This window comes from Seriola aureovittata, chromosome 15 (genome assembly GCF_021018895.1).
Source record: "Seriola aureovittata isolate HTS-2021-v1 ecotype China chromosome 15, ASM2101889v1, whole genome shotgun sequence".
Classification (NCBI taxonomy): Eukaryota; Metazoa; Chordata; class Actinopteri; order Carangiformes; family Carangidae; genus Seriola; species Seriola aureovittata.
In genome coordinates this window covers 13,290,676-13,305,481 of record NC_079378.1, presented here as the reverse complement: position 1 = coordinate 13,305,481, position 14,806 = coordinate 13,290,676, and the positions used below count along the sequence as shown (strand labels likewise).

The 14,806-nt window shown below is 40.7% G+C and overlaps 1 protein-coding gene across 1 annotated transcript; it reads right to left on the bottom strand.

Annotated features, from left to right (window-relative positions):
* Nucleotides 1-1,549: 1,549 nt before the first annotated feature.
* Nucleotides 1,550-14,806, bottom strand: pgk1 (phosphoglycerate kinase 1). The gene is made up of 11 exons (XM_056397616.1): nt 14,649-14,806; nt 11,260-11,310; nt 10,962-11,117; nt 10,305-10,449; nt 8,048-8,151; nt 7,748-7,867; nt 5,306-5,420; nt 3,531-3,710; nt 3,252-3,429; nt 2,653-2,751; nt 1,550-2,517 (listed from the first exon to the last, which is right to left on the bottom strand). The coding sequence occupies exons 1-11, from the start codon at nt 14,711-14,713 to the stop codon at nt 2,477-2,479; spliced, it is 1,254 nt and encodes a 417-aa protein (XP_056253591.1). The 5' UTR covers nt 14,714-14,806; the 3' UTR covers nt 1,550-2,476.

Sequence of the window (14,806 nt, the reverse complement as noted above, 5' to 3'; positions counted from 1 at the left end):
GTGGACTGCACCTGACGTGGACCACCAGAAAACCTACGTGAAAAGATGCGAACAGCCTGTACTGCACTGTCTGTTGTCTATAACTGAAAGTACAAGTTGTTTTTTTTATTCCTGCAATGTGTAATGTGCAAATTATGTGGACATCTGTGTGAATAAATACTCGTGAACATTGATTAACTGTGAAAACTGAGGCTGCCATCTAGTGGCAAAAACATCCACTTACACAATGGACACTTATATCTCCTTGATATTCTTGAACGTTTGCTTTGATACAAGGGATTTTGGGGTCTGGATAAATGTTGAAGAATTTGTTTGGGGCTTCTGAATATAAAGGAGGAAGCTAATCAATATAATTACTGAGCAAAGAAGCTCCAGTTTAATCCTCAAATTATCATTTCGTCTTCCTTAATATTTTCTACTACAAGGTTTCATAAATGTTCCTATTAAGCATTACTTTAAATATCAAAAGTGGTAGCACTTTAATACCCCTATTTAACACTTATTCCGAATATGCTTCATAAAGGACTATAATTCATTTGTAAGCAGAATTAAGTGTTTATCATGTATTTGTCAACAACCGTAACTCCCCATGTAAACACTTATTGGTGGAGGCTGGTGTTTAAACAGATAACAAATTAAAATATAGCAAAGCACTGTATATCTTCATAAGTTAAATTATGACAAATTATATATAAATAAATGTATGAAATGTTTATTTACTGCCTTTACATGCCAAATATGTGGATGAAAGTTAAATGTTACCTCATTATGAATAATTGGAGTTGTGGTGATTAAGGTATTATCTGGACGGCCTCTAACTTCTCATAGACTTAGAGGCTTTGGAGCTAAAATGCTCTGTGAAATACACTTACACTTACACCAAAAAACTTGAAACTTATGAACCTTATTTTTTCCTGACCCAGCCATTTTGGAGGTCCTGTGGATATTTTGAGTGCAGCCCTGGGTCTGGTGTGGGTGTAACAGTGAGGGGAACAGTGGGACTAAATACCCAAGGACCCAACATGGAAGTAACATTTGTTTTTATCTTCAATTTTGAAATTTTGCATTCTTAGCATTATAAGTAAACTTCTACTGTTGCCTCCGCGGCAGGGCGGATAAATATGTCTTCAAATGCTAAAACTGCACTGATGCCGACGTCTTCAGGTGAACATTGAAGCAATCATGTCATTTCAAAAGAATTAAAAAGTAAAATCGGGCGACTAAAGCAGTAAAGACAGTCATGATTGAGAAAGAAATATATACAGGGCCCTGATTTATGTGCTATGCCACTGGATTAAACCCAAGTGTGGGTTGGCATTTTTTTAAAAGTGGGGCACATGTCTACTTCCTGGTGGTGCTTGAATGCACGTTTAAATGCTCAAGATTGCTCCAGACCCACAGACCCCATCAAAGGAATCTTCATCGCATCTTAGCTGGTAGATGATTGTCCTTGCAAGCAATCACACATCACAGAATAAGCTGTGCAGTGACACCATTACACCATGGCTTATCATACCTGTAGCTGCAAAAAAGAATGAGGAGACCAAAATTTTTTTTACACAGACGGTTTTATTAACCTGAACAGATCAGCCAAGATCGACACCACATCTCAGTCTGACGCTGCTCAGAAACCAACAGCCAGAGAAGACAGATGACCAGAGCAGACGTTCGTGTGAACAGACAGAAAATACAACGTCTAGGTACACACACATATTAACCGTTTATACATATATATGTGTGTGTGTTTGTGTGTGTATATATACTGTATGTATACACTCTGTCAAGGGTGGTGCAAAGACATTGCATGGTGGCTTTGGAAAAGTGATGCAGCAATACACACACTCACACACATACACAAGAGCCAGTGTTTTAGTTTCTCAGGGGTGAACGCTGGCGACTCCTCTCATGATTTTTAAAAGGAAAACAGAAGAAATCGCAACGGGTCAGAGAGAAAACAAGCGGGCAAGTGAAGCAGAACACTGACACCTGCTGTTTAAACCCAGAATGAGGTGACAGTAACGCTGTGGAGGGTGTTTGTGTTTCAGCCGTCCATTAAGCAGGTCAGCAGGAAAATCTATCACCTGAGCAAAAGAAAACTTCCACGTTAACAAGCCATTTGATCTTTCTTTAACAAGTCTGATTTCGCAAAAAATAGCCATCAATGTCAAGTGATGACTCAAGATTCCCAGCAGTTTGACTTGAAGAGTTTTATCAGCAGGTTAAAGTAAGGCAGAAGGCTCTACTTGTTACAGACAGCATCGATAGAAATGGAAATTATCCCCTGTGAATCACAACTGGCATTACTTTAAAAACAAAGCCTGAATACAAGATGACATGGCTGATAAAGCAGTTGTGGGGTTTTTTTTGCAGGGTGGAAAGGTTTCAGGAGTTTCTGGCTGAGTAGCTACCCACCTCTCATACACTCAAACTCACACACACACATACAGACACACACACCAGCGGGCTGATAGGAAGTTTAGACACTGCTGAGGGCGTCCACGCCAGGCAGGACTTTACCTGAGGACACAAAGAGAGTGAACACGCAGTCAGCATCATCATTATCATTATCGAGCCTCAGTACGACAATGAAATGATTCAAAGACCAAGTTTTTATTTGTTCTTCAGCATCATGTTGTTTTTTCTGTCACTCACCCTCCAGCAGCTCCAGACTGGCGCCGCCTCCTGTGCTGACATGGCTGACCTTGTCTTCTGTGTTCCACTTGGCGCAGCAGGTGGCAGTGTCACCCCCACCTGGACACAAACAAACATACATCATTCTTACATGATCACAAGGTTTATTTCAAAGTCTTAAAAAGATCACAGCAGTGTTGATTAGCTCAGGTTATAGTTCGTTAGTTTTGTGTAAAGTCTACAAGACTAAAATCTGCCTTTGTTTTACAAATTAAACTCAGGAATTACAAGAAAAAAAAAAAAGATTCTACCCACACTTGGGTTAATTTAATGCTGCAGTGTTTTGGACCACTAGTGTTGTAACCACAAGTGTTTGTGGTAGAGACCCACCCCATAAAAATACAATGCTTTTATTCCCAAAGCAACGTGGGGCCAAAGGTATTAATACACAAGCAGTTTTTGCAGCTACATCAGAAAAATGGGTTCAATGATCTCTGACAGTCAATAGCCTATAGGTGCAGAGTGACAAGACAGATTGATCAGCAGACTGAATAACATGGCTACAAACAAACAACAAAGAAATAAACACAAAAGCTTCCGTCCCTTCTTGTCTTTCTTACCAATGATTGTGATGCACCCTGTTTTGGTCACCTCGACCACTTTGTCCATCAGGTTCTTTGTCCCTTTGGCAAAGTGGTCCCACTCAAACACACCGACTGGGCCGTTCCACACGATCTGCTTGGCCCTGCCCACCGCCTCTCCAAAGGCCTTAGAGCTCTCTGGTCCACAGTCCAACCCCTGCGGAGGAGAGAAGAACATTATCATCAAAATAGAAGAAAGAACGTCAATCATTTGGATATGAATTTAATAATGATAAAAGATGAATCTTGTTTTCTCACCATCCAGCCGGCAGGGATGCCAGCAGCGACGGTGGCGGTGCCGGTGGTGGCTTTCTCATCAAACTTGTCAGCGGTGATGAAGTCGACGGGCAGTGTGATCTTGACGCCGTTCTTCTCGGCTTTGGCCATCAGGTCTTTGACGATGCCGGCGCCCTCCTCATCGTAGAGAGAGGTACCAATCTGACAAAGGCAAGAGGAACGGGGGAAATCAGTGAAAAATGAAAAACACACTTCAGCAAGTAGCAAATTTGTCTCTACAACAACCTGACAGAGTGATCAAGGCTGATATTTCTACATAGAACTGTAGTGCAGCTTTATATTTTCTCACATTCCACTGATCAAGATTAAATTAAATTAAATAATCCTTAATTGCTGTTACTCAGCATCCTCCTCACTCAGAGACCGATATCTGATCCTTAACAATCTCATTAAATGTTCTGTATTTCATTTGGTACATGACTTTTTTGTAGCCAAATCATTTCATAATCATCTTTTCTACAGTGATTAACAGATCATTTATCATAAAAACTAAATGTTCCTTAGACACAAATAACCTTCCCAACCCCACAGGAAATTGTCTGTATTGTATAAAGCCCAGCAAAGAAAACTTATTTTGGCTTGTTACTGGGTGAAAAACATGTCAGGAGCTCTGTGATTGGTGAACCCTCTATACATTTCTAGAAGGTCTTGCTATTAATTCAAATGAAGCTACATTCTGGAGTAAAATTAATGAACCAATCACATTTCACCTCTAGGAGGGAGGGTTCCTTCATTGATAAAACAGTGACGACTTCCAGCAGCTAAAAGTCCTAAGGTCCAATGGTCACGGTTTTCCACTGACAGATAAAAGGTTCGATAGGACATTTGTTAGTGCTGGAGTGCAGCAAATCTGGGCTATTGAATGCTGGTGGTGTTCAAACAGACTTGTGAAAATGATTTGTTTTGTTAGTGTCGCAGCAGAGATTGAGAATCATGTGCAGACCTGCTTTTGTTTAAAGGGTCAGTTCTCCACAATAACAAAAGAAAATATTTCCTCACTTCCCTGTGGTGGTATATTCTAGATATTTGTCCATGACTTCAGATATCAGTCTAAGAGATTTCTGGCTCCACTGGAATACAATGGAGAATAATGGAATTTAGTTTGAGGTTCTCACAGAACTGAAAAATTTACTTCTAAAATTTACTAAATAAAATTCTGCTCTGTGGTTTGGAACTACAAAACTAACTTTTAGTTATTGTTACCTGATCCAGGTGTTTGCAGAAACATAAGTTGTTAAAGTGCTCAGCATTTGAGCATTGGGGTGGCAGTGGATATAGGTTTCTTAAAGTATAGACAAATGAAACAAAACTATCTGTCTACATATCACAAAGGGGGAGTGAGGAAATATGTTCTTTTGTAATTTTGAACTGACCCTTTAAACAAAAGCTGGCCTTTTCAAATGTTTTTGTCAGAGGTCAAACTGAGGTGATGAACGTGATTCTTAGTCTCTGTAAAACTAACAGTTTCACAAGTTTCCCAAGTCTGTTTGAACACCATCAATATTCAACAGTCCAGCAGCTCGATGAAGAGAGCACGTTGAGCCCACAAAGAATTATCACCTGACTCTACTGGTCTCTTGAGTTCTACAGAGCTTATAACATCTCTCAGCTCTTTGTTTTGGTTTCCCCACCTTCAGCTTTATTACTTTGGTTCACTCTCACAGCTTTCACAGCAGCAGCTGTTCGCAGAGAAAAAGCTCTAAAAATCACTGTACACGACTTGGAGACTTCCTCACCTCCATGTTGTTGAGGACTTTGAGGAAGGTGAAGGCCATGCCGCCACCGATGATCATCTCATTAACCTTATCCAACATGTTGTTGATCAGCTGGATCTTATCTTTCACCTTGGCTCTAAAACGCAGACACAAGAGAGGCGGAACACATCAGTATAGATAAGAAACATGCAGGTAAAGGAGGAAAAAAAGTAAAATAAATACTTTCAATTAAATTTCTGACCTGGGTTTTAATATTTTATTCAAAACAGACGAGATGATCTAAATGTTGAAATTTTAATATGGCTGCATGCAGAGAGAGAGGAGCCCTTCACAAAAAACAGCCATTTTTGTTTAAATAAAAGTACTTTAATCCATCATCAAAATAGTTTTTTATTTTCTGTTGATTGACTGATCAATTAATCAGCAGTTCTATGCTGTTATCTTGTGATCATCACAATGAAAGATCAAGTAATTGCCGCTGTGATAACTTACAATAGTTGTGAAATCGTGTGTCATATCATAAACTACTGTGCAGTGCTTTGGCTTCTGATAAATGAATTAATCTGTCACTCAAACTGGACTTCCTGGATCGTTTATCATGGTTTCACTGGTACATGAAGCAACACATCCCATCAATGCAGCCCATTGCACATTATTGTTTTCCATCTGAACTCCCTTTACTTAATTTCTTAGCTTATTCATTTGGACACATACGATTCCACCAACACTGATGAAATTATCCTCTTCAAACTCATGATTTATCTGTTTCACTGCTGTGTGAACTCTGCAGCCGTTCGCTGGATGATCATAACACTCTAATGGCCGATGTCCTCTGTTTGTGAACTGGAAGAAGGTGATTGGTGGCACTGCACGCCGCTGAGTGGATGTGACAGTTGCACAATGCACTCAGGCTAGAATGGACTCTGACACGAGGCCAAATCCCACATGTGGCCAACGGCAGCTCGGTGAAACAGAGTGTCTGTTACAGAAGCTTCACACACCGTTTCCTCTTTATTCATCCAACTGTGGTGCTGCAACTTGGAGTAACACAAGAAACAATGGCTCCACAAATATGAAACCACCTGCTGCACCACAGAGACGCCACAGGACGTAGTGCTCTGATAGCTCATGGTGCGTTCAGGAGGTGGTAGCGAGCTCATTAACTTTAATTTAAAGAATTTATTTAAACTTGCTGTAGTCTCAGTCATTAAACTTGTGTAATATCAGATGAAACAGAATGCTGTTTGGTAATTTACTCAGTTAACATTCCTCAGTTTGGGCAAATACAGAGTGATCACTTTAGTCCTGCTTGATGGCAGATATTGATGGTAGTTTTCTATCTGTGTATATCTGATATCTTTGTATTTTTAGATGAAACAAAATTACACTTCACTGATGCATGAATGCGAAAAAAAAAAAAAAAAGTTAAAAATGTATGAAAACTTCAGGAATTTTAAATCACATCTTCAACCACTCAACCCTGAAAATAGGTGAGGAGTGTTAACTGATGAATGGAAATAAAGAGCTATTCACCAATATGTACTAGATGACCTCTCATCTCTGCCTGCTTGCTATGTGCACACTAAGGTCTGAGCAGTGATAGCAGTGTCTTGAAGAGAGCAGTGTACTGTGACACCATAGATTACATAATGAGCTTAGAGTCTCTATTCCTGGATGGTCACCTGGGTATTTTAAAAAGAGACTGCACCGCAGGAGAGAGAGAGATAGAGAGAGAGAGAGAGAGAGAGAGAGAGAGAGAGAGATAGAGAGAGATAGAGAGAGAGAGAGAGAGAGAGAGAGAGAGAGAGAGAGAGAGAGAGAGAGAGAGAGAGAGAGAGAGAGAGAGAGAGAGAGATAAAAGCTGGTATTGTGAGTTTTAGCAGGAACAGCACCATCCTCTCAAATCCAACCAGCTGGTACACAATGTAAACCACACCGCAGGAGGTTAAAAATTAATGTTCTACAAGGGCTGAAAAGTTACTGTTAAAGGCAATGTCCACAGCAAGTGTCTGCATCATGTTCCCACCCTTTCACCTCTGTTATCTTTACATGCCGAGTCTGTTTTAACCAGTAGTATACCAGAGAGCTTTTAAATGAGATGAAAACATGTATTTAACTCTGATCTATACTATAAATGTGGACTGGCAAGAAAACTACATCCACTATGTTGGACAATTGAATACATACCAGCACATATTCCTGCTAGATTACTTTGTAATGTGAATGCTGCACTTACAAGTATTACAAACTGGTGTGCATTGTATTATTGTCTGATAAGCCTTTAAATGCATTATTCTCTTACTTCCTGGATTATATTTCATTTCTCCCTGGTATCTTTGCAATACAGCACCAGCAACGCAGCCCCTTGCATTGTTTAACCGCTGAGCTGTTTTCAGTCTGATCACCCGCTAACAACCCGGTGACGTTCAGACTTGATGAATTGCTGAAACAAACTGTTCTCACCCTCCGAGGATGGCCAGGAAGGGTTTCTTAGGCTTCTCCAGAGCCATGGCAAAGTAGTCAAGCTCCTTCTTCATCAGGAAACCAGCTGCCTTCTGAGACAGATTCACTCCCACCATGGAGCTGGGAGAGAGGAAGATGAGGAGGAGCAGTCAAAAGCGGGGTTCACCAAACTCAAACTAAAGACATTTTAAGATTTTTAATACCAAATAGAACTTAATTTAACACCTCTTTCACTATTGGCCAAACACATTCAAGAAGAAACATGGATGAATGGATTAAGCAGCCTGCGCTCCTGCTCACCTGTGGGCTCTGTGAGCTGTGCCGAAGGCATCGTTAACGTAAACATCTCCCAGTTTGGACAGAGACGCCCTGAAGGAGTCAATCTGCTGCTGGGAGGCCTTGGTCTGAGGGACAAAAAAGACAGGACAGGGTAAGAGAAGAAGACGAACATGGAAAGAAAGAAAACAAAAGGTACCAGTGGCTGCAGTCTGCATTTCCCTTCACATTTTACCGACAGATCCACCCATTACAATTTGCTTTAAGATCACTATAATATAATTGGATGGGCATGTGATTTCTAAGCACGGCTTTTCTTTTTAAAAGGTTCACAGTGTTCATTCTTTCTTCACACAAAATAATATTTCATTTTATGTTAATAACATTTTTAAACAATATTCAGGCATAAATTGATTCAGGCATAAAATGATGAGCAGCTGCTGCACCTGTTGTAATGTCATCCTCATTAAAAGCTTTTTTTCTCTCTTGTCCATATTCACATCACAACTGCTTCTAACATGACTCTCAGGTTAATTCATCATACTACTGAGTGAAATAGTGGAAGGCAAATTCCTGCCGTTTTGCCTTCACTAACTCCTGCTATTATTTGGCTACAGTGTGTATGAACTAAGGCTCAGCAATTAATCTAAATATGATCAAAATAACAATATGGCCAAGTGCAATATCGAAATCACAGGAGCTGCTAATTTTTTAACAAAGGTTTCACAACACATCATTATAAATACAGCATTATGGTCACAGCATACAAATCATATTCTTCTGATGTAAAGGAACATTTTTGTTTGGTTGAGACCAGGAAAAAAAAAAATATATAAATTTAAAATTAAAAAAATTACATCATTATATTTTTCATATTGTTTTCAATGAAAATTAAATGCACAAATTACCATTCCCACCAAAATCACGACTCATCGCAAGGTCCTTCAAAAATAATTGCAATATGATTTCTTTTTGCCCTAATATGAACAAATTTTCACGATCACTCTTCAGTCTGTGCATTGTGGATCAGGTTCCTGCTGCACTTTAACAGGCAAAGGTCGTGACTGTGGGACCGGAGGGCAGAAAAAGGTCAAGAGAGCTCTTCAGTGTCGTTCAAATGTCAGACATGAGTACAGTCAGGTCACTGCTTCCTACATTTCCCCCTTCAGTCCACATGACAGATTATACTATTAAAAACTAGCAATAAGTTACTGCTGGGTTCTTACATTTTCCCCAAATGCATGTTAGTTTGGTACAAATCTACTACCAAGATAACATTAAAGTGTCGCTTTCGTACTTTATGGTATTATCATATGGAGCTGGGACACACTGTGGTGCTTCTGCTCCCCTCACCAAAGTTTGACTAAACCAGTGGAATTATTTCAGTCTCGGGAGCAAATGAGAAATATTTTCAGAATGAAATAAAATATAAAATGTCCCAGTGTGATACAGTACAGCAGTACAGTAGAAACCAACCCGCACAGGCTGCATACCAGCCAGGCCTCTCAGGACAGGAAAAGCAACACATCCAGCCAGGACAGCCCACTGACCTTAAGGATAAATGTCATAAGGACAAGGCTGCTGATCCACTGCTGCCCCCGGCATCAGCATTTATACTAAGTCCTGGACCTGGGCCTGTTTTTATATCATATCATCTGCATCTCAGCATAAAGAAAGAGACGCTCATCACTCAGATGTCGATGTTCCTTTCCTCATTGCCTCCATAGGGCATGAAAGCAGAGGTGGCACATTAGTGATAAGAAGGATGAAGACTGGAATAGACAGAGCTGTGATTTGGCACTTTACAGATGACACACTAAGGCTGTGTAACATTCAAACGTCAAACTCAAGAAGCTGAAGATGTGGCAGACAACACAGTTTGAGCTACAGCCTAGCAGACACTGCAGCACTCCTGACCGTGACATCATCAGACAGTGACGCAGCTCTTTCAGAAGGACACTGCAGCTGGAGTGACTGTGCATTTTCCACCAAGTGACCCAGAAGTGAGAAGTTCTGCTGTCTGTCTGACAGCCAGAGCACAATCAGTGCTCAACCCAAACAGCCCAAACAGAGCATTTGCCCCACCGCCTGGTTCTTTTCTTCTAAAGTTATGAGTCGTTATCTTACAGAGCTACAGCTAACATGTTATATTTAAGGGATACAGGAATGAACAAGCTATATATTTGCTGACTCTCATTGATAGCTTGACGTAAACCAAACGCATGAGGCACCAAATTCTGCCGAACATTAAACTAAACACTAACTGTGTTTGAGGTCTCACCTTGTTTCCAGAGGCGTCCTTGCCTTTTCCCTCCTCGGCGACGTGGAAGCGGAGGTTCTCCAGCAGGATGACGGATCCCACGGCGGGGTTAGCACAGGCAGCTTCCACCTCTGCACCCACACAGTCCTTCATGAAGGTGATGTCCCTGCGGAGGATCGGTGAAGATAATTTTTGATAGTTTATCTTTTCACAAAATGTGTTATTTTATGATCTCAACAGACCAAGCTTTGTCTTCTTGTGATGACAATCAGTAGTCATTCTGTGATCATGAAATAATATCCTGTGATCTCAGGAAAACTTTGGATGATTAAATAGTTTTATTGTGACCAATTTTTCACTGGGAAATCTGCACAAAAATGTCTTTTGCATGGATGGTTATATTGTTATTGTTTTAATGTTTAGATAGTTTTATCCAGTACAGTTAAGGACATTCTTTTGTTTTTGTATAACTTGAGTTAGTTTCTTAAAGTTATAACCTTGGGATTTTCTTTATATCAAACTCCATTTACAATGGTATTTATGGTTTTCATATTTTCTCTCAGCCAAATCAAGCAAGAATTACAAAACTGTAATTTGTTTGGTGCAAAAATATAAATATTTCATTTAAGGATTTATCGCTTGCTTTAAGAAATAAAATTAATTGAATGTATTACTCACTTTCCCAGCAGAGTCTTGAGCTCAGCAGCAACAGGCTCCAGGGAATATTTATCAGGCACAAAGTTTCCATCAGGACGGCCCAGGTGGCTCATCAGCACAACGGACTTGGCCCCGTGGTCCAGGCAGTGTTTGATGCTGGGAACGGCCGCCTTGATCCTGAAAATCAACGAGCATAAGAATTCAGCAAAGCCATCCGTCACCCTTTACTCCTGCACATTTTTTTGTGGAAAAAGGGGCTTTGTTTGCTATGACCTTCAGATTATTTTTACAGTGAGAACAGAAATGAGATGGACTTTACCTCTGGTTGTTTGTGATATGCTTGTCCTTCATGGGAACGTTGAAGTCAACCCTGAAAGAGAACAAACTTAATTACCAGAAAGAAAGAGACGAATGGAGTGTGTCGTGCATCAAGGACTTTCTTTTTGATTTCCAATGTTTCTCTTCTGTAGAACCCACATGTCTGATGTTCTTCAGCTGTGATTAAAACATAAGATGTTAACACCAGTATATGGAATAGCATTATGGTACCTGTAAGATTTCTGGTCATCAGTTCAAAACGGTTGAAATGAGAAGTGGCTGCATATGGTTACCCTCTATTACAAAGAACGGCTATGGCTCCCAATCTGATAAACCAAATAAACCAAGTAGCTGAAAGATTTATGATTTAATTTGATGAGATCTACTGCTGTGTTTTTGACATGGCAACACTGATGTCAGTCAGTGTGATGAGCTCGACAAGATGTCAGATATTTGTTATGTCAACTTCTTCTGGCTACAGGTGATTTTGGTGACATTGGTCAGCGATTTTTGTCTCATCTGGTGGGCATGTGAATAATTTTCCGCCCCCACTCCAGTAGTAATTACAGCCACAATTATCTACTATTTTTTGGTGACCTTGATGGTCCTCCTGTTATTTAAAAACCTGCCTGAAGCTCTCTGTTGGACAAACTGTGTGATGGTGACACAGTTTATAAATTACATCAAACCTAGTTTAGCATGTCTGTACTGCTATTTCCTATTAATTACAGACTGACTTACATAAGAATATATCTACAATAAGCTGATATTGACAGATATATCATCCTGAATTACTGGTCTAGCTCTACTTTCTAATACAGATGCCCTTCATCTACTGACTGCTTTTGGTTAAGATTTAATTAATGAGGGAGAGACAGATGCGACAAAGCTGTCGGGCCGGATTTAAATCATTCACGGTCAGCATTTTAACCCTCGAGCTATGGGGGCTCCCCATGTGATTAAATTATGTCAAGATTTCAAAAGGGGCGGTCAACCAGGAATATTATATGCAGCAAGAATTCAATACTACTACAAACAGTTGTAGTCCATTGCTGCCAGATAGTCAACACAGACATTTTCAGACAGTTCCATTAGGTGGAAGGCTTTTATCCATTTTCCAGTAATTTTCCAGCAGCTAGCGTTGCTCTGCCCAATGAGCTGGATGCACTTCCATCACTGCGAGCTGGCAGGCAGCTCCTGAGAACATGCTGCATCCCTCGTACTCCACTCAGTTACATAACCACCTCCCTCCTCTCTCTGTCTGAGGACTGATGCACTGATCCACATGATCAGCCTGCACACTCTCTGCACACACACACACATTGCACCCACTGCTATAATAACCGCCATCCATTGTCTTAAGTCTAAAACCCAATAGTCAGCAGTTCAGCGGCTCAACAGCTCCCATGCACAGACAATGCCCAGGCATTCACCAACAGTTTTATACGTTTTTATTGTTCCCTCTGTTCCTCGTTAGTGTGGATCTGCATATCACTGAAGGTTTTGTTAAACATCCTTTACACACAGGACTCAGAGGCAAAGCTGCTCTGGAGGCAGAAATAAGCTCAGGGTGATGGGTGAAGCTAAAGAAGGGCAGTTATTCACAGCTTAGGTTGGGTAATGGTAAAGTTGGACAACGAAGAACAACAAATGAAAAGTGTCAATGCTCTTGATTTTTCAATTTACTCAGATAGTATGATGTGTATGAAGGCTAGGTTAACTAATCAAGATAACTGAGCATGGATAGACAGCTATTTTTATGCCAATTGCAGAGAGCTCAGCTTTAAAACATCTTCCTCCTCTTGTCATTTTCTCTGGACTTCAGTATAACTTTGTCTAAACAGAAAAACTCCATCTGTTTAGATAAACTCAACCAATGAGGCCAATGAAGAGAGTCAGTATTTGGCTTCTTCTGGATTTGGCTGCTGAACAGATTTCTTTCAGGCACTGCTGGGTCTCCACAGCAACGTCCCACCTTCCCTCTTTTTAATTCTGGACCGGCAGCTCACACAGTGCCTCCCCTGCACTCTGTTTGCAGCTGGAAGTTCATAAAACTCACACATTGGGCATGCTATGACAGGCCCTGGGTGTGATATGAAGTCACTCAGTGCAGCCTGATAGTCCTCACTGAGACTGATTCAACATGAACTTGACCTTTTAACACTGAGCAGTGCAGGCTCGGGGCTGCTGTCGGTGAACCTTGTCCTATGCCGCCTGTTGCACCACCAAGATGAGCCAACCAAAATGGCCCTCTGACATTTCCACACAGGGTGTCAGTTTCAAGTGCTCTTCTGTTGCCATTGGCCTTTACAGTCTGCAGAAATGGCATACAATACTATAAAATAAATATAACAGCGCTGCATTTCAGATAAGTTTAAAAGCACCTTTTTATTTATTATCAAAAAAGTATGTAAGGCAGCACAACATCCTTGGAGCTAAGGAGGGGAGGGGATTAAAACCTGCACTACCTTTGAGCAAGGCACTGAACCATCTTGCTGTCTGTAGTCCACTAGTGATGAATTAATCGATTAGTCATGGAACTTTTCGCAGGTTTTTCACTATATATAAAAATAATTATGTAATGTTTCCTGATTTTCTCAGCATTTCTAGAGCTGCAATAATTCATCACATAACATTGATCTGATAGATTACCTATCTGACATATTAAGTATGACAGATGTATGCCACTTTTAGAGCTTAAATGACTGGTTGATTGCTCATTCAGAAAATGGATTGGCAATTATTTTCATTATTATAATATATAATCATTTGATGACATCACATAGGGCTCACATAGGTATGGAGCAATTGCCATTACTTTGAAGGTAACAGACTGAAAGCTTATATATTTGACATATTAATCAAAAAAGAACACCTGAGCAACCACTGCACATATTTAGATTATCAATGCAGTGTGTAACAAATGTATTGAGTCTTATTGCGTCATGAGAGGCTGGGTTACTGCAGTGATGTTATTCTAACGGAAGGGGCTCACTGAATGCAGCAATGTAAGTTTAATGTGTGGGGCTGACTCTCAGTGAAAGTAGTTTAACGTAAGGCAGAGACTCTCGGTGATGGTAGTTTAACGTAAGGGGCTGACTCCAGTGACTCAGTCGGTTTCATCCATGCAGCATCTCCTCGCGGGCACGTAACATGGATGGAAAACGTGACAACCAACAAGTTCACTTCCTGTTCTCTGTTCAATGGTCTGAACCGACTCACACACCGTTAACAGCCCGTTAAGTGTCTTCACATCAGCACTGTAGCAGCTTGTTAATGGAGGAAGGATATGTTTGGGCTCTAAAATGTCTGTTACCTAACGTCAGACAATCCCATTTCCGATTATCCGCGTAGAGTCCAGAGACTAACAGATAGACTATAAACGCTCACCTCATGATGACGCGCTTCCCCTTGACGTCCACCTTGTCCAGGGTGAGTTTGTTAGACAGAGACATGTTGCTGGTTTTGCTGGTTCTTTCCTGTACCTTCCTCGCTGGGGATCCTCTGCCTCCTTCGGCTGACGGCTAGTAAGACACCGAATGACAGCA

Bases quoted from the DNA above. Each gene is read 5' to 3' on its own strand.
- pgk1 (XM_056397616.1), bottom strand. From the start codon at position 14,713: ATGTCTCTGTCTAACAAACTCACCCTGGACAAGGTGGACGTCAAGGGG. The intron at 8,152-10,304 runs GTGAGACCTCAA...TTTGTCCCTCAG, and splicing joins AGGACGCCTCTGGAAACAAG to ACCAAGGCCTCCCAGCAGCA. The intron at 7,868-8,047 runs GTGAGCAGGAGC...CCTCTCTCCCAG, and splicing joins ACAGCTCACAGAGCCCACAG to CTCCATGGTGGGAGTGAATC.